The sequence below is a fragment of the Sciurus carolinensis genome, chromosome 14, assembly GCF_902686445.1.
Source record: "Sciurus carolinensis chromosome 14, mSciCar1.2, whole genome shotgun sequence".
Classification (NCBI taxonomy): domain Eukaryota; kingdom Metazoa; phylum Chordata; class Mammalia; order Rodentia; family Sciuridae; genus Sciurus; species Sciurus carolinensis.
Window position 1 is genome coordinate 62,924,346 of NC_062226.1, and position 20,583 is coordinate 62,944,928.

The following is a 20,583-nucleotide window of genomic DNA, read 5'->3' on the forward strand; positions in this document are numbered from 1 at the left end:
CTAGGAAAATAAGTCTGGTGGGCTCTACCCAGATTTGGGATCATTTGAGGCATTCTGGAACATTGAGCACTCTGTCAGGCATGGTCTCGAGAATCGAGTAAACTGTGGCTGTCATTGGTTTGGCACTTCACTCTCTACCCAGTAAAGGGATACTCTGCCATGAAACTTGGAAATGCTCTGCCAATCCTGAATCGGGGCTCTCACCCATGTTAACCTCCACCCCACAGAGGACTGGGGTGCTTACTCAGCTGGGTTTACTTGCTCTCCTGCCTCTACCATTTACATGAGAACATCACACTGGGCTAGCCCATTGGGTCCACTAGGCTGATAGTAGGCACACAGGGCAGATGGGTGAGCCAAACTCAGCAGGCTGCCAGCTAAGCCCAAATTAGATCTCTCAACTTGAAGACCTGGGAGCACAACAAAGGCTTCTAACTGTAGGTCCTTAGAAATCTGCATAGGTTTTTACACAGCATAAGTAAATGAAACAGAGACCAAGGACTCTGTGCCCTCAGGCCATCCCTTGCCCTGACTGTTCTCCACTCCTCAATTTGTAAAATGAGGTCAAGGACTGGAGGGTCTCCAAAGTCCCTTCTAATAACTGGAACCAGGAAACCTGGAGTGAAAATGCTTCCAACTCACGGGTGTCAGGCCATCTAAAGCCTCACAGGACAGGAAAATCCTCAACTGCTGTGTGCAGACAGGTGAGTCTCACTATCCAGTACTCTGGCATAAATGTGCCCACAGTTACGTGAAAAGTCAACGACAGGAAGAAGGCCAGGAAAACCTGGTAGGTCTTGACACTGTGCTCCCCATGAAAATTAGTTTTCCTATTGGTTTAAACACAAACAAGTCAGAAGATGGGCAGGGATAGGAGAAAATGGAAATCTTTATTTTTAAACACTGGTACATTTTCAGGCTGTTTTAAAAAGGAAAAATCATGTTACATTAGTTCAAAACTCTGCATGAAAGCATATTTATTTAAACTCTAATTTTATAAACACATAATGAAAGAAACATATACTTTATAAATATCTACTCAGAATAGGTATTATGAAAAAAAGTGTTTAAAAATAACAGCCCCAGATCTCCCTCTTTAAATATATAAAATTCCCACAGAATTCATAAGAATTCTTCCTCAAGAGCCAAAAATTTCATTTCACAAAGGCCAACTCAGTTCTCATCAGACACAATCAAAAGTAATAGGAATATAAAAAAATGTAAAAGTTCTGTACAAGGGAATACAGATAGCACACGGGTAAATCTCATTACCATACATGCCATTTGTTTTAAAAATGTTTTATAAAAACTGCCATTTAAAACAAATAAGTGAGAGTCCTTCCCTGACTGTGGAAAATATATAAATTATCACCCTTCCACCCAGGGCATACAGCTCCCATCTGCTGGAGTTGGGGGAGAGATGCCTCCATGTGTTTCCTGATGAGGGGCCTGGGACACACTTGGGGACCTGTCTCCTCTCTGGCAGTGGCTTTATCTAGTGGATCATTCACTATTATTTCCTTTCACTTAGAAAAATTCTTTGGGATCATTGAAAACAATTGCTCACAAGCAAAAACAAGACCAGGGGATGACTTCCAATTGCTGAATCAAATAATATGTGTATTCTGTATGCTTGGTGACCAAATACTGGAAGCCTGTTTTACCACTATCAGAGACACAGTCACCTCCCCAGCAAAACACATGGCACCACCCCTAGGTGGTCCCTTCATCTTTTCTCTTCTGGCCCAAGCAGTTCTGTTGCCTGCATCAGTGCAGACTGACTATTGTCTCTTCTGACACTTCTTCTGGAAAGAGCTCTTCAAAAAAGTGCGATACACAGGATCATCCACATACTCGTTCTTAAACCGGGAGCTCAGCACTCTTTGTCTCTTCCTCTCCCCCTGGATTATGTCCGCTCCATAAAACGTGTCTTCAAATCGCATATCAGAAGCTGTGGACTAAAAGCAGCCAGTGTTACTTTGCAGAAGGGTGTGGCATTCAACCATCATAGGACTGGCTAAAGATCTGATTCTGTGTGGGCAGAGGGACTAGGGCAGAGCAGAAGGGCCACACCCATGGGTCAGCATTCTCATTTCTTCTCATCCAAGTCAGACTAGGGGCTCTATGAGCCCCACTTTCTCCAGGACCTCCAACATATCCCCCTATCTCCCACTCCCAGGGACCTTCTACAAATGAAATCCAGATTAAACTCTTCTTGTTTTGAGTTCCCTCACTCCCTATCTCTCCTCTGGCTCCTGCCTAACCAGATGTTTGGCAAAAGATGACTGTTTGTCAACGGTCATCTCTAATTTACTCTTATTCCTATTTATCTTTGGGCCTCTGACCCCATCATTTCCCAAAACTATTCTTGTTAAAGTCCCAGATGCAAATTCCTGACTCTTTTGTCACCTAACTACTGCTTCAAGCTCTCCTTTCTGCCCTTTTGTGAGTCTTTGCCACCTGCCCCCCTTCTCTTCTTCCTGTGGCTGCTCATTTCTGGCGTCTCGGGGGTTCCCTTTCTTAACTATCTGCTCAACTCTGATGTGCTGAGGTTCTGAATCTGGCCTTTTCCTCTCTAGGTGTGCTTTCCAGACATTCATGTCCACAATTGTGGTTTCAATGTCTGCATCTACTCTGAGGATGTTCACATCTTTCACTCTAGTTCAGATTTCTGGTGCCCAGGACTGCCAGTTTACCTGCCCTACAGGTACCTCAGAGTCTGCCTCGGAGACTCAAATTAACTTCAAATTAACCATTGCTAAAACAAACTCAAAATCTTCTTCTATTGCTTTCCTTGTTTTATTCCATAAATGGTGCTACCATCTCATCTGTCCAGTCACACTGGTCAAAAACCTAGAGGTCACTGTAGCCATTCCTTTGTCTCCACCTTGTCTAGGATCCCTCCTGCACGTACCCCAGAACCTACTGACCCCAAGGCACAGCCTTCCCACTTCCTCAACCAACCACTTCAACCAATGCCACAGCCCCATCTATCTCCCACAGAACCACTGGAAGGAAGCTCTCTAGATACTGATTATATAACAGTTATGGCTCTGTGTTCCTACTTATGATCTTTCAGTAGTCCTACTGCTTCAAGATGACATGCATACTTGGTTGGTTGGTGGAACCTATATAACCTGGTAAATCCTACCCCATTCTCTGTTAGATTGAACTGGTCACATCCTTGGTCATACTTCACTGGCTCAGGGCCTCCAGCTTCTCTGTCTTGGACACGCTGTTTCCCTTTACTCTATCATGTCTACCACGAAGAAGTTCAAGGTTCCTATCACCTCCATATGTCAACACAGGAGAAGGAGATGGTGGCAGAGAAATGGGACAGGTAAGCTTCTTCCCATCAGGGGTTCCCTAAAGGTGAATTATATAGGAACTGTGCACCAATTTTTTTTATGTTCCCAATACCAAACGCTATGCCCAGCACTCAGGTACTGCTTGTTAAGTACTGAAGGAAGATGTGCAGGCTTTTTTCTGTGACACTTAGGCAAGGCCAAGAGTCTACAGGAAAGCCCTGTTTTTGCTTTCTAATTCCCTATTATTTTGCCACCTAAAATACATTCCCAACTGGTTCTCAGTGAGGTGGATAACTTCCAATTACACCAACACACAGTCTCACTAGGTCACTAAGACTATCTTCTCTGGTTGGTGACAAAATAGCCTGGCTTTGTGGACTTGAAAACACATGGTTCATAGCAAAGAGAAAGACAAAGGGAATAGTACAAAGAAACCTTAAAACTAAAAATGGCCCCAAGTGTTGAGCTGCGTAAGCTCCCTGCCAGTTCATGAGCTGCTCATCCGTGGCAACAGGCTCAACGAGCTCTTCCACGTTGCCTACTTTTTACTCAGGAAGAAAACAACAAGGCTATAGGTTGGTTGGATACCCTCTGCCATTAGGAGAAAATGTTTTGTTTCATTCATTCTTGGCAATGTACTTCCTCTTATAATCTTTCACTTTTATAAGTGCTAAAAAGTTATCAAAGGAGAAAATAATATATCTCTGAATGTGTTGCCACTGTGCGGAAATAGCAAAAGTCAGTCTCTCAAACACAATAATAAAGTCAATTTACCAGGAGCTCTAGTTAATTATGCACCGTTGCCATGGTTATTCTGTGAGACAATAAAAGGTAATGGGGCTGTTTCTGAAGTAAGTAGAGAAGAACCCAGTACCATCACAAGGTGGACTGTTGATTCTTTTGAAAAATTTCTCCCCCTGCCAGTTTGAATCTGGGTAAGGCAAAGTTATTAAAATACAAGGCCCCACAATGAGGACTGCTAACCTACCTCTTTAAAAAACAAAAAAAGATTTCTCTAGCCATAAAAATATCTTCCATCAATGAGTTTTTCAATTAGATTTATTTCACTGGGAAATAAATCAATAAATTTATTTCAGGCGTGGGCGGACAACCCAAGAACTAGAGGGTTATTCCTACCTCAAGGAAAGGCACATCTGTCTTTGATCTAATAACTACAGAGGTGGAAACTGGATGGAGTGACCATAAGCCTTGCTCCTGAAGATATTTCCTGCTAGTCTCAGCTTTTTGGCATAATAGTCTACTTTCTGAGTGTATATATGTGATTTATACATTTTTCAATGTTTTTTAACTAAAAAATATGCTCAGAGAATTAAGAAAACAAAAAACAGTAAGTTGGGCTTGCTCAGGGAATGGACTTTCAAAATCTCTGGAGCTATGTTCAGATAAACCACCTGAGAAGGCATTCTGGTATCATAGCCAAATCTACTGTGGAACAAAGAGATTGTGATCAGAGCAGAAAGTAAAGAGCTTTCTTCTAATGTGATTAAGAAATAGTACATGAAAGCTATAAGAGTGGACAGGCAAGGTGTTTAACCAGCCATGGATTAGAAAACCAAAGGCCTTAGGAATTTCCAGAAGGTTACCCTGCGAGCCTCTAAATCTCTAGGGGCTAAGGAAGGAAGGGCAGACAGAGGGCAAAGGACAGCCCATGGCAGGCAGGAAGAGAGTGAGAGGCAGCTGTCTTTAACATCTTCAAAGTAAGAGATTTCAAGATCATAGAACAATGATAAGGCATCTAGGTTTCCTAAAGACAATGTTAATATTTAGCTGGTGTCTGTACAATAGGCTTAGATTTTTTTCTCCTTTAGTCATTATCTGGTGGTTAATCTGTTCACAGGTGAACAGGTCCCCTGCATGCTGCATTTCTTATTGGGATGAGGGTAGCAGTTCTGTGGCTTTCACTCTTCTCCTGACTATTTCACTTTGAAGGACCTTTCTCCTGGGGACACAGCTGTGAGGGAAAATCAGTTCACACCTGATTCAGTTACCCTGCAGTCAGGATTCCAACTGACAGGAGAAGGAGTTAAATATATAAGTGAACATTAAGAACACACTGGGTTTTTAAAAAATATCCAATAATAACTCTATTGCTGCAGAAAAGTATATCATAAGCATTACTGAAAAGTAAGAGTGTTATTTACTTAGGGAAAAAAATTTCAATTTACTCAGAAAAAATCCCATTTATATTTTTCCAATTTAGGATTTATCATTTCACAGATGCAATGAATATATTTCTAAATAAGCAAGATTGACTTCATTTTAGGGTCCATTAAATAGTTTATGGCACAATAATGTAAAACCTAAATTTTGGTTAATTACACTTTTTAACAATTTCAGTTTGGATTATTTATCCATATTTATTTATCTTGATGGTTTGCAGTAGGCTTGAAACTAGTATTTTATTTTAAAAAATTCCTTTAGTATTCCCACTATTAGTACAGTGACAGCTTAGTTTAATTATGAATGAACACAAACATTAGTGTTCTAATACAGAACTTAATCAATACATGATAAGGCTACTGGAGAGCAGACATTTTTATGCTGAGTCCTCTTTAATCTATTACTGAATACTTCCCTTTTACTGTTGCTGTGGATAACAAGATAGCAAATGCCTTGATGGTATCTACATTCCTGGCACTTCATATGGAGGACATATTCAACAACTACTTGTGTGTATTAGTAAATGTTAACATAAAGAACTGTCATTTGATTTCTTTAGAAGAAAAATGAGCCACGTGCACCAGTTTCCCTGTTGGTGGCTGAATTTAAGCTTTGTGATTGGTTATTTTTTGATAAGGGAAAAGCTGTATTGGTTTTCTTCAAAATTAACACAAAGGCCCAAGGATGTTTCCTGCTGGGCTTGGGAAGCAAGGGAGAGAATGAAGACTTCACTGGCTGGTCTCCAAGTGGCGTTTGCCAGCACTTACATAACGAGCCTTCACTCTCTTGGGTAATTCTTCATCTAAGGTGTAGATGTCCTCTCTCTTCATTGCTATCTGGGATCCGTCTTCGAACTCAACCTAATGAAATATAAGATATTATGATATATATTAAATTCAGACAAGCGCTCACCATTTTTAAGAGTTCTACTGAACTATGTAAAAAAATGAAAAAAGACTCAAGTAGAATAAACATGGAAACAGTCAACACCTAGGGAAGTAAGAAGAGTTCTTTCCCTTATCATTTTAATAGCCAAAATTATTGAACCTGAGTGTCTTGGAACATGAAGTTATCAACACTGTATCCTGTAAAGCAAAAAAAGAAAAGTAGGGAATGATTAAATGATTTCTCAGAAAATGAGACAGAGGCAAAATTCAGCATTAACATCCCCTGGGCCTGTTATTGTTGTGTCTCTTTAAGAAACTCTTCAACATAACAGGGAGAGCTGCTCCTCTTTGTAAAAGAAGATCTGGAAAATCCTAAATCTGACCTTCACAGCATGCAAACCTCATTGATGTGTAAGAATACATTATCATCTAAATGGAAAATGTTCATAACTTTTTTTCATGCCAACCAAGTGGCAGCAAATAATTTCTTAATTTTTCAACACTTTGGAAGATTTTGTCAGAGAAAGGTACATGACATGGGTCAAACAGAAACCTGGAGTGTGAGCTCTTCCAGGAGAAAATAAATCAATAGAAGTGGGAGGAACACCTGCCAAGTTTTAATCCTAAACAACACAGATATTTCAGAAGTCCTTAACTCATTCCTTTGTACCAATTCTTTACTTTTAAGAAATGAAGCTGGGTACAGTGGTGCATGCCTATAATACCAAGGGCTCCGGAGGCTGAGGTAGGAGCATCTCAAGTTCAAAGATAGCCTCAGCAACTTAGTGAGGCCCTAAGCAACTTAGCAAGACTCTGTCTCAAAATAAAAAATATTTTCAAAAGGCCAGGGACGTAGTTCAGTGGTTAAGTGCCCCTGAGTTCAATTCCTGCTACCTAAAACAAACAAACAAAAAAAAGGAATGAAAACAAGCTGATAGTGACAGTCAAAAGTTGAGTTAAACAATGCAGCTGTGCTATTAATAAAGAAAAACAAAAACCTGCTGGAAAAAAATCAACTACAATGAAATAGAAAATTAAATATAATTTTTAATTACACTTTTTTTTTCTTTTTTCTCTTTTCTAATTAAAATTCTTATCCACGAGCTGCTAACATTTGAATAAGCTGGACAATAGGGTGGAATTAGGTCTCTGTCACAAAGCCACGCTTGCTGTCACTTCCTGTAAGGCTGAGTAAAGATGGGAAGGGTTTTCTTCCTGGCCTTGTCTTAGCAGAAAGGCTTCCTAAATATTTAATTAGGCCAAGGTGTCCTCTTATTTATACTATTTGATAGCAGAGCTAGAAAAACCAGTGCCTACTTTCTTTTGTTTTAGATCATTTGAAAATTCTAAGAGAAAAAAGGCAATGACAAAATTGAAAGAGTATGGAATGCTACCCTAAGGTAACCAGCTACCTAATTTGCTTAGGGTTCAGGAGCCTCGGGATGCAGGATTTACAGTACTAAAATCAGGAATGGTCCTAGGCAAGCGGGGAGAATTGGTCACGCTAGTTGGGAGAGAGCTGAGTGTAAATTCTGATTCTTGTCTCTACACACAGTTCTTGAACATACTATCAAAATTGTATTCTTTTTATTAAAAATAATTAAAAATTTGTTCACTGAGTCCTTTTTCTCTCGTTTGTAAAACAGTCAATAACATCTATTTTGCAGGACTACTGTGAGGGGTAAAAAATGTACACACTTAGGATGCTTAGCACTGTGAATTAGGTATCTGAGTTATATCTATTTTTATAAATGTCTCTGCTTCTTCAATGGTGAAGTTGAATAATTAGACACAGAACACAAAACGATCTCAAAAGGCCACTGGTTTAATGAGAAATTTTAAACTACTTGTACTTGAGAGACAATTTTAATATTAGTCTTAACTTTTTCATTAAGCCTATAAATACTCCCATAGTTTTATGTTGACAGGCCATCATAAATTCAACTGAAGTTAACACACTGATTACTAATTAGCCTGAATTTCAACATGTTCTCATTATGTGATACTTTTCATGTAATTCGTTACATGTAAGAAGTTTCACTTTTGCACTTATTGTTTAATTAAATGTGCTTTTTTCTTTTGAATGATGTAGTAATGCTTCTTTTCCAAGAATCTCCAATATTATTAGCCTTTACAGTTTTTGTTTAAATCTGGACAACTGATGCAAAGAAGCTACAGTACCTACCTCATCATATATAACCTGAATTTGCAACTTAACACTGTCACTGGTAACCACATGCAAAGGGAGAAATGACCTACACACACAAACGGAAAAAAGGCCTGCACATTTAACACACAATTTAGGTTATGAGTCCTGCCCTCACTACTCCATTTGAAATTTTCTAGACCACAAAAAATATTCTCTCCAAAGTTTTTCAAGTTCCTTTGAACACCTTTAATTATACTACACTCCAGTTCCTGATGCAGTGTCTTAAAATGTAATCTTCCATTTAAACCCTTGCCCCTTATCGGTCTTTGAACAATTTCTCTTCTGAAACTGGCAGTCTTATCATTCTCAAGCTGTTTTTCAACTTAACAGGCTGAAACTTCTTGCTTTTTCTCCTTTTCCTTCAATCTTCCTATTTTCTCTCTACCACTTTACTTGGAATGTTGATTTCTGCCACAGGGTTACTGAAGATACTCCAATGTGTTGGTTCTAATAAATGTGTTCCTTATTAAAGCCTTTTGAAGGAACAGAAATACACATGTCTGAGTTTACTCATCCTCATTTTTTGTAGGAACAAAATAATTTCATTTTTTAACTACAGACTCTTTAATTCTATGTAGAGTTTGCTAGAGAATAGAATGTCCACTGGATTAGTGTACTTTTCCTAAAACAGGCACTCCTTTATGTGGATAACCACCACCAGCTCCTTTGGACACTAAATGGCCAATCTGAGTCAGTGCACCACTGGTTTAGGTTTAGGTGAGATGTTCACAGGGTTATCTCTCTCCAGCAAAAGCCACTGATTCAGGGGTTGCTAGCTGATGAACAGCCAATACTGTCCTGGCTCAAGCTGAGATGAAGCAGCCAACTGGGCTCTCCTCATATAACAGGAACATGGAAAACAGCCTGTGTATAGTTGTTTATCATTTTTGCTGAACCATACCCTAACAAGAACTCATCAAATGTTGTTGGGGCTTCCGACTGTTCGACCTGGTAACCAAACTTCAGAACTTTCACCTAGGTCAGCAGATATTGAATCTTTGCCTCCTTCATAAAGTAAGAGGCATCCCAAGTTCATGTGGCTTCACTGGGTTGCAGCACACTCCAAATGCTTTCTCCCTCGGGCATCTCATGTCCACCAGCATCACAAATAGGGCAGCACCCACCTGGTACATGTAGGCAACATTTGATCCAAGATATTTTGCCCCGTAGAGTTTGCCATCGGGCCACTTGACTTGGACAACTTCTCCCTCTGCAGGAGGGCCCAGCTTCAAGCAGTCTCGGCTCTGAGGAATAAACAGAGAAGGCTTTTCAAGGCGAGTGCCTAAGTGGCTCCATTTAGAACTTAGCAAATGATGAACTCCTGGCAATTAAAAGGAGTTACTGCCTCCATGTTTTATGGATTATGATCTTGCGTGGGTATTCAGAGGACGAGAGATGTGCCAAAGGAGTACTTAAAGATTCAGCCTACATCATAGTTGCAAAGGAATCACCATAATCCAAGCAGGGAAAAACAGCAGCATTTACATTTGCTATTTGACAAAGCATTGTTCAGGGGGTAACTAAAATATGCATAGAAACTGCTTTAGCTGAGGAATAGACCAGCTAATGATTTATAACACCTGACATTTATATAGCATTTTGCAGTTAACAAAATGCTTTACCATACATCTCATTTGCTCTTTATAATCGCTCTCTGAAGTAGATATATTATTAATTATTCCCATTTTACTGACAAGGAAACTGAGACTCCATGAAGGCTCCCTTGAGGTTTTAGGATCTTTCGAGGAATGAAGCTGCATGTGAGAATAGGAGCTGAGAGCACCCAGGTGAGGTCAGAGCTGTCTGACTTGCCAAGGTGGAAGGGATAAGGCGAGAGGGGGACCTGCAGTATAGCTGGGGAAGTAGGCAAGTCATGTCCTATCTCTATGCCTCTTAAGAACCTTACTCCTTTCCAAAAAGGAATGCTTCTGCCAGCTTTAGCTTCTCCCATTAAGTGACCAGCCCACTCCTTCCCACAGGTACCATAGTGGCACTATAACCAGAGTCCAGAGACTTCTCACTTCAGGTCTTTAGGTTCACGTTACTTTTCCTAAGACAATTCAGAGAAAACTCCCCAGATGGGAGGTTTTTTTAGGGCAGGGGATGGGGTAAAATAGTAAAATATTTTTACAGTTTATAAACTTTTAAATTTGTATGTATACAGGCTGGGGATATAGCTCAGTAGCAGGGTGCTTAACCAGCATGTGTGAGATCCTGGGTTTGATTCCTAGCACCCCCCCCCAAAATTGTATGTATTGAATAAGAAATAATAAACTTTTAATACAAAGGAATTAAATACTTCGGTAAATTTTTTGCACACTTAGCTATTCATGATTTGCAAATACTGGCATTTTACTGATGAGGCCAATCTGGCTGATTGAAATATACACTTGACCAATCAAGCTATAAATGCAGCCTGGGTGTGATCTGAGGTTTAAATGAGAGGCACACAGAGGAAATATTTAGTTGTTTATGACTAGAAACCCACCATGTATTTCTTTTTATTATTAATAGAAATTCTGCCTAACAAAGGAGTGGCCATTTTATTGTTGGATTAGGACTACATGAAAGGCCCAGCTGTTCACTTTCCTAACTGCAGACCATGCTTCCCTTTAGAGTTACAGGCAAACAAACGAACAAACAATCAACTGGTGTGCTCACAGGTTCTACAGAACTGACAAGTCTGCATTTAACATAGTCAAATGAAAATAATTTTATTATCAGTCTTCATAATATTTGACCTCAGGGCGTGCAGAATTGAAACAACAGGATGTAGAAGCATACTCTACATATGCCCAGGGGTTTATCACCTCATGCTGCATTTCCTTTTCAAAGAGTTATGTACTAAGAACAAAGGAGGCACAGCTTCTAAATACAAAAGGAATGCATGTGTCCAGTCTCCTAGGACAGGAAGTCACATCAGCTCTGGAATTACTCTGCACTGAAACCCAGATGCTTCGGTAATCATGTGAAGTGGAGAGGCAGAGTGTGCATCTTCCCTCTGCTGAAGTTTTCTTATACATGGAGGGAACTCCACTAGGGTAATGCTACAGGAGGCTCTTCACTGCTCCTCAGAACTGCTATTAAGAGGATTAGAAATGACTACTTTTATTGTTGACTGTATTTCCCAAACTATGTGCCATGATATCCTGGGGCACCACCACAACTCCCAGGGACTGTGTGGGATACTTTTAAGGAAAACACAGTGACACTTGTGAGGTGCCCAGCATACTAGTACTATTAAATTGTTTGGACCAGACTTACTTAACATAACTGTTTGGTGTTTCTTTTGACCTAAGAGCATTGTAAAAAAGTATTCTGAGATATTAAGGATGTTGTAAGCCAAGACAGTTTGGTGATATCTGGCTTATCCCCTCTTCTTTCTGGAAATACTCTGCAACAAACATGTACTCTGCTCTCTGTTCCTTCAACAGAGAGGAGCCTGCCGTTTCCTGTACTACCTGTCATCAGGTAAGCCTAATTCCAAGATCCAGAATCAGGAAACCTGTTTGCCCACAGGTAAGAGACATACTCTCCAGTATCTTGCTTTATTAATAATAAATGTGATAGTTTTAATCTCCTTATCTTGGCTCCTTTGTCTCTCTGTATAACTTCCTCAGACAAGATGAGAAGTATTATTTATTCTTGAATCCCAAAAAAAGCATGTCAAGTCCTTAGGAAATACAGGAGCCTACACTCCCCATGTATTTACTTAACAAGCTCTAAGTGAGAGCTAAGACATCCCTTTAAAACTTAGATCTTTAATTTTATTGATGTGACTTTCAACAGAAAGTTTATTAACCTTTAAAATATAATACCAAATAAGTCCAGTCTCACACAGGTATCATGTCACTAAGGTGAAGCAATAGCTACAGAAATGTGGACTAGACAAGTATAAAGTATATTTGAGCAATTATAAAAATATACCTTTATTAAAAAGGTATGTAACTTTACTAAATGACAATAAATTCACTTCTAAACAGTGTTCTCAAATACTAAATAGTCTATATACAATTTGATATCTTATTTACTGATTGTCAACCCTTTAACTCATAAGAAATCTTAACTTGGCATTGAAAGTGCCTGACCCCAAATAACTAATATAGTACAGTTTCCACCTGTTGTTGCTCTCAATCAGCCAGAAAGATCAAATCCATAAATCCTTCATATCAAACTCTAGGAGAGAAATTCAGTTTGCTTTCTCCATTTCCTTGCTTTCAGAATTCTTTTTCTGTATTCATAGAAGAAAAATAATCAGCCATCTCTAACAAGACCAATTGTTCTGCAACACACTGCCCCCAACCAGAAGGCATTGCTCTTAGCCATGATGGCTACTTCTCATGCTTTGCCAGGTTATTTAGCTGGACATGGACATATTTTAATTTGCATATAACTTTGTTTAGTATGTATAATACATTATATACTCCCAAGTTACTTTCCAAATACATTTAAGGCAGTGCATAGTAAGACCCAAAAGAACCTATTTCTGTAATATTCAGTTTCCACCAGAAAGAAACGGTGCCAATTCATCAGCTGTCTTCCGTTTTGAGTTTGCCAGAAACATTCTATTACTGTGTAGGGCATAAAGCATTTAAACAGGAATCAAATTAGAAGCATGTAGGATGATGAAAAGAAGTTGAAAGGCTGGATATTCATGTTTCCCTGTTGCCTCTCAAGCAGAAGCTGCTTGGTGTCCCCCAAATTGTCACCATCAGTAAATGAATACCAGCTTTCTGACCACCTACTGTGTGTAAAATACTAGGAGGCAATAATCCATAGCTGCCCACTCTAGGAACAGACAGAGGGTATCTTGCCCGCTCTTGGTGGCCTGTAACGCTGAGTCCTATGAGACTGTGGGGTATGGCCTCAAGCTCCTGTGGAGCTGAAATCATCGGCTTTGTAGCCCACGATCACAAAAGTAGAACTCTGATTTGATTTAGAGATGGTTTCTGAGTAAGATTTTATGGGGTGGGGGGTTTCTTTTAAAAATAAAAGGTCTCAAAAAATTAGAAACATAAAAGGGATTTAGTATGTAGAAAGTAAGAGCTTGAAGGGACTGCCTTCTCAAAGAGCTGGCTCATACCTTCCTGGTTGTGCACTGGGAACTAGGCACTAGGGTGCAGCTTCCAAAGTGTGATCCTGTAATGAGGACACACATTAAAGAGTAACGATTCCAGGGTACCCCAAAGCTCTCTGTGAGTCAGGTGATTCTTTTTAAGCACTCTAGAATTTAAAAGCAGTTATACTAAGAATTTAAAATGATAAAGAGGTCTTTCCTAATACAGTTCTTAGTGTGTTACTGCAGTAAGTAAACACGTTTGCTGGAAAATTACATGCACTGAAACCTTGACAATGATGCATCTTCTCAGCTGTTGTCCAGACTGCTGAAGCAGTTGCCTTCACCTGACATGAACAGCTGTTTGCCACTTGCTGTGCAGGGATGTGTGAACTCACCTAGAATCTACCAGAGCCTTGTTCATGGGGACATTAGAATCTGGAGCTGCCAGCAAACCAGTACTAAATAGATGTGAAAATTAAAGACAGAAATAATAATCCTAGTCATGAGTGAACTCTTGGCTACAGTCAGTTACTTAGAGGACAGATATGAGTCATCAACCCAGGCAAGAGAGCTGTGTCATATCACATTCTCACTAAAGTTAGGGATTGGGATTCTACTAACTACAAGAGAAGAACCCAAATGCAGTCTGACTGTTTGGATTCTGAAGTCACTTCATTCTTGGAACTCTTCCTGGGCTCTCTGAAAGGGACCCCAGAAGTTGCCATCCTTGATTGTTGCCTGTCTTAGCCCTGTCTGCTCTCATCCCCACCACTGTTTCTAACACATATCAACCAGAGGGCAGGTAGCCACACCTATTAGCCTACTTGCACCAGATGAAGACATGGCACATGGATCCCTGGTAATTAATAGGCATATATAGTTTGGAATCTCTGACAGGTCCCTGTGGGGAAAATGCTTAAGTGACTTGGATCAAACTGATGCCAGCAGCTACTAGCACTCTGAAAAATAATCACTGCTCATTACTGGACTCTGGCAGGGATTAACAAGACTGACTGACAGCCATGTGATAATTGTCATGTATACCTGTCATGAGTTTGGCTGCCCAGCATCTGAAGCCCCTTCTCCCCTTAGAGTCTCTCTCACGGGGAGGCAGAGCTGGTCTACCATGACAGATGCTGAGCAATGCCAGATACTCTTCCCCAGCTTCCCTGGCAGCAAAGATATCAACAGAGGTCCAGCCAGTTGGTTGCACCTATCTAGGATTTAGAATATGTGATCAGAGACACAGAAAAACCAAGTCGAGGGCAGAAGGCTCTCAAAAGGCAGCAGTGGGAGAAGTACTGGAATGCCAATGGCACAGTTCAGGGCCAGTGAGATGACACCATCGTTCCTGATCTGCCCACAGTCTTGGCTGAGCAGCCTTCCTTGTTTTTGTTTTTTCACCCTTGTTCTTCCACATTCTTGGAGAGCCTGATTTCCCCAAAACCCTTCACTAAATTACTGTAAGCCTAAATTAAGAGGCAGTTTCAGCTGCTTGCTACCAACAGTCCTGACAGATAAAAATCTGCTGTCTGGGTGATGACAGGCCTCTCCTCTCACAAAGAAGAAAAGAAACCTTTTACTTAATGGTGGAATATAAAACTGGAGGCCTCCACACCACCCAATCCTCATTTGAAGAGCCCAGGAGCGGAACCATCTCCCATAAAGAAGTAGACATGCTGAAGGAAACACCTACCTGTTCACAAGGCTTGGCCTAGATAGCTTGTGTCATCTTTTTCAACATGTACCACAGTATGAAGGTGCACCACCTTTGAGAATCCCACAGAATGTATCCCAGACCATAAACATAAAGTCACCAAGCTTCTTGAGCAATGGAAGGTTCTTAGGAATGGAATTAATGGAGCTATACCACTTTGGACTGTTTATTAAATATATATCATAAGTACTCTGCAGGAAGAGCTTAGTAAAGGTAACAGTGAAGTGTTCCACACTTTTATATATTCATTAGGGAAGACTGTAGAAATTTTCAAAAAAACCCAAAACCAAAAACGACACATACCTTTATCACCTAGAAGTGATCATGGTCATCATTTGGATTTTTTCCCCCTCTATGTTTGTATGCAGTTTTTAAGAACTGGGATATTCCATACATATGTACACTTACACATGGTTAATCTTTCCCCCCATAGACTGGACCTTTATTTGTTTCACATAGTAGTCTCAGCTGAGCTCTCAAGGACAGGATGCCTTTTGTCGAGCACTCAGGATGTTAGTTCATACCATTTCTTCATTTATTCAACAGCATTTGAGAGTGAGGATCCTTTCTCTTTATTGACGTAAAATATACATAAAATTTACCTTTTTAACCATATTTAATTGTACACTCCAGGGATCCTAAGCACCTTCATAATGGTTGTGAAACCATCATCATCCTCCCTTTCTGGAGAACTTTTACATCTTTCTAAATAGAAACTGTAGCCATTAAACAACTTTCCATTCCCCCGCCCTCCAGTCTCTGGTAGCCTCCATCCACTGTCTGTCTACAGGAATTTGATTGTTTTAAGAAATCATACAATTTTTACCTATGTACACTTAAAATTTTGTACCTTGCTATTTGTCAACTACAATTGGTATTGTGAACATTTTCTTAGTTATTATCCTTTCAAAACTCCATTTTACTGTCCGAATATATGCGACATTATAGATATACCACAAAAAATTTGCCACTCTTCACTGTTCGATATTTAGATCATGACAATTTTGTCCTATCATGTATAATGCTATTGTATATTTTTCTCCATAATTTTTTGTCAAAATTACTAACTATATTATTAGAACAGACTCCTATAATAGAAATTACTTGATAAAAAGACACATAAACTATTTATAAAGCTAATTTCATCTGCTTTGAAAAATTCAACATCAGATTAATTTCTCTAGTGCAGTAAATCTAATCTACCCCTACAGAAACTTCTCATTTGATTGGTCTGAGATGGTTCCAAGCTGAATGCCCCTCCAGACAATCTGAGGCTCAGCCAGGCTAAGAATCACTGTTCTACGAGGTTATTCCACAGTGCACGTTATTTGACAGAACAGACTACACATTCCATGTATTTAAAAAGGACCAGTTCTATGCTTTTCCTCTGACTTTATCTTCTTTACCATGAGAGCCTTCTAACATGCTTAAAAGAAAATCTGGAATTCTTCCACCCAGAACTATCATCTACATGTGTTCTGTACTGACAGAACACTGTCACTTTAGGCTCTGGTTTAACAGAATCAAGTCATTCTGGGAAAACACTAATGATGTCCAGTTTTACTTTTTAATACTTTTTTTTCTTTTTAAGAGAAATGTACCCCAAGACACTGTTTGTGGGTGCTAAGTTAAAGTGACTGCTCCCTCAAGCAGCCAAATTATTTGCCATCAGCCAGTGCTCTAACACAAGACCATACCTATCTCCTAAAAGAGATCTTCTCAAAGAGAATAGCACTAACACTTATTTGGTGAATTCCTGAGGGTCATTTGGTTTGTTGATGCACACTCTACCTTTAGCCAGAAACCAGGAGTGGATACAAACAACCTAGAGAGATGTAGACCATTTTATTATTCTGAAAATTATAATAGCAATAAGTCTCAGAAGGTATATTTATTTAAAAAAGTCAATCTTTACAATATTAGAAATAGGTGAGATTCTGGCATGCAAAAGTTTTAAAAGGCATAGAAAGTACAAAGTTAGGCATTTTATTCTTGGAATTATATATCTGATTGCTTTGAAGTGAGGAAGCAGAAGGGGAGCCAAAAACTAAAAACAGGAGTGACACTGGGGGACCCATGTGCAGAAACGGTTTGGTGGGGACAGAGGTGGGGAGGACAGATAGCAGGGTGTGTGTAGGATCAAGGGCAGACACTGTAAAGTTCTGGCAAGACATTCTCTGGATTATTGGAACTGGAGTGTGTGAAGGGAATTGAATGATCTGCTGGGAGAAAGATCTCCCTCCGCTGGCACATAGTGAATGTGTCCTCTGGGCCTGGAGTTGAACTCAGCAATGGAAAAGCACAGACAAAAAGACCCAGCCCTTTCATAATCTTTTCTCTCCTAAAGGATTTAGATCCAACTGGGGACTCAGACATACACATGAGAATCTGCAGTATAAGGTGCTGTGTGTGGTTACAGGTAATAGGGAAGTTGGAACTCTCAGTGTCCACAACTCACCCTTCAATGACATCAACTGTGTCAAGAACATTCTTCTCATGATTTACCAAAATTCTTCATGCCCAATATTCCACATTAACCCACCCTCCCTACAAGCTGGATTAATTACAGAGTCCCTACTCAGGACAAGTTGTGGTGAGAGTAATTACAGACACCTTAAAGGCAGATGTCACAGGTGAAGTCAGTGAGTGGTGTCCACAGCACTGTGGGGATCACTTCCTGAGGTTCTGGCTTCAGCACCTTGAATTTACCTGGTTCCCATAGTGGGCCAGGTTACTCCCACTGACTATGCTGATGCCAAGAAGGATGACAGAAATTAGCCCTGATCCCTTCCTCTGCCCCTCAAGAGTGTTCTAGAATGATCCCATCAATAATCCCAGGGCTGAGGCCTCATCACACCAGGAGCCCCAAGAGGAAATTCTCCAAGTGCCAGATAGGTGAACTACTAAGTAGGGAATTGACATGTTTAGAGTTTTCTGGTACTTCCTCTTAGATCCCGCTTTTACTAACCTCTCCTTTTTAGAAAGGTATAGAAGATGCTGGGCCATCACAAATAATCACTAGTAACAGAGTCACAAATAATACCTGCATGTTTATTATATACTGGGTACCACTGCTTTACACATTCCATTTTAAAAATCCCAACAATAAGTCTACCATTTATATTTAATATTGGTACTTATACTAATATGCTAGTATATTAGTAATAGTTACATATTATAATCTCACTTTTACTGACAAGAAAATTGGTGTTAACTCTCTTTCTCCGGGTTACATAGTTGGTTAGCAGAGCAAAGTTGTACAGCAGGTCTGTCACCCTCACATGTGGCTCCTCCTACCTTGGATAGGGGACCCAACACCAGGCCTAAAGACTCACCCCAGGGCTAGCTTCATCCTCCTACTATCTTTACTATAGATACGATTGCAAAAGCACCTCAGGACTATAATTTCTCATACCAGTGTAAGGGAAAATATTTCCATCTATATAGAATAGATGTCACCCCTTTTTTACAGTTGCTGGCAGAGGCTAAAATGCATAAGGGGAATAAAATATTTTATTGTGTCAATAAAAATTTATGTTGCAAAACGGAGAAAGACAGGCTTGAGGTGAATTTCTCTGTAGTGGTTTCTAAAAATAAATGTCAATTCCAAAAGCTAAAAAAAGAAAGATGAAAGGAAACGTAAGGCTAAGTACTGAGGGGAAGGGAGGCTGTCATTTCCATAATTTCAGAAGCAATGTGGCCTGACTCATCTAGGATTGTCACTGAATTATGCCACCTTGGTCCAGAGTCAGGCTGCACAGAATCAATGAGGACCTGTTACCCTGCACAAGCTACTTGACCTCCTGAAGTCCTAGTTTCCTCATCAATAAAATGGAGAAGCCAATACAACCATGAAGGACTGCTGGGAGAATCAGAGCTGTATAATTTTAGGGAGAAGAGAGTAGACCAGAAAAGCAAGACACACTGCTTGGCAGCTGGTGCATGCTGAGTGAACTGTGACTGAATTTAATCTCAGCCACAGGGAACACCTGGAGGGTGACAGAGAGGTGATGACTCTCAGGAGAACATGATCCTTGGGATTAAAAATAGGGAAGAATGAGAAACCAAGAACACAGATTATGAGAGAAGACATGCTAAAACTAAACCTAAAACAGCACACAGAATTATCAGATGAGCAGATGATGCTCTATTTGAAAGATAAGACTGCCCAGTAGGGACGTAGGCAAGTGCCAACATCCCTGGAACATGTAAAAAGGAACAGTGATTTGCCTCAGGTCCATGGCTAATAATATATATAACTATTAGGCTAATATGTAGATAACTATTAGAAGACCTGAGTCACTGTGGCTCAGTTCAGGATTGTCGCATTAAATATCTGAGCATCATAGAGGTATGAGTGGTGAGAAAAAAATGGTGTAGGTTTTTTACTTCAAGCAACCCTATGGAGCAAACTGCAGGCAATAAAATTTTAAGAATAAATAAATAAATAAAGTATTAGAACTCCTACACAGAGAACTACAAGGCAAAGCAGAAGCATTTAACAGATTATTAGTAAATCATGTGGCTACTATGTTTATCAGAGAGTTTCAAAATGCCTCAAGAGATGAGAGATCTAAAATGAAAATTTGACAAAACAATCTGAAAGGATTCAGATAAGGAAAATTGGGAAAAAATGTTAAGGATGCAAGGAGTTCTCAGAAGGGTTCAAATCTTTCAGAAAAAAAATAATAATAACTTTTCCCCTGATTATAAAAATAAAACATGTTCATATGGAAACTGTAAGAAGGTGATAAAGTTAAAAATCATAATCACCCATGATTATACACTCCAGAAATAATCAGTAACATTTTGATGTATTTCCTTTGAGAATTTTTCCTTCGAATATTTATACTTTTATACATAATTGAGATGATACTGTATATACAATTTTGAGCCTGATTTTTCCATTTATTACATTGTGTCATTAAATACCCTTTGAAAACATGATTTTTAATAGCTACATAAATAATCCATTTAACCTTCTTCCTAGCTGCACTGGTAAGTAAGTGTTCAATGTCCAGATCAAAGAAACAAAGAACTGTCATGCTTGCACAGCCAGATGGCAACGGAGCACTGTGTTTTCACACTTGAGAGCAACATTTTGTGTGGGTTATCACCCAAGAAAATTTTACCCAGAGAGTATACTGGAGAAAGAGCACTCTGAAATCATTTGTGTTCATTAAATGATTTATTCCCTATGACTGAGAAATGAAGATTATTTT

General features: G+C 39.6%; 1 protein-coding gene across 6 annotated transcripts in view; it reads right to left on the minus strand.

Moving 5' to 3' along the window:
• Positions 1-879: 879 nt before the first annotated feature.
• Kdm4c (lysine demethylase 4C) overlaps positions 880-20,583 on the minus strand; it is a 360,726-nt gene continuing 341,022 nt past the window's right edge. For all 6 annotated transcript variants that reach the window (XM_047524586.1, XM_047524585.1, XM_047524589.1 and 3 more), the window contains 3 exons: positions 9,710-9,829; positions 6,257-6,349; positions 880-1,958 (listed from right to left, as the gene is read on the minus strand). In XM_047524586.1, coding sequence (XP_047380542.1) covers positions 1,782-1,958; positions 6,257-6,349; positions 9,710-9,829 — 390 coding nt within the window. In that variant the 3' untranslated portion in view covers positions 880-1,781. The remainder of the gene's footprint in view (positions 1,959-6,256; positions 6,350-9,709; positions 9,830-20,583) is intronic.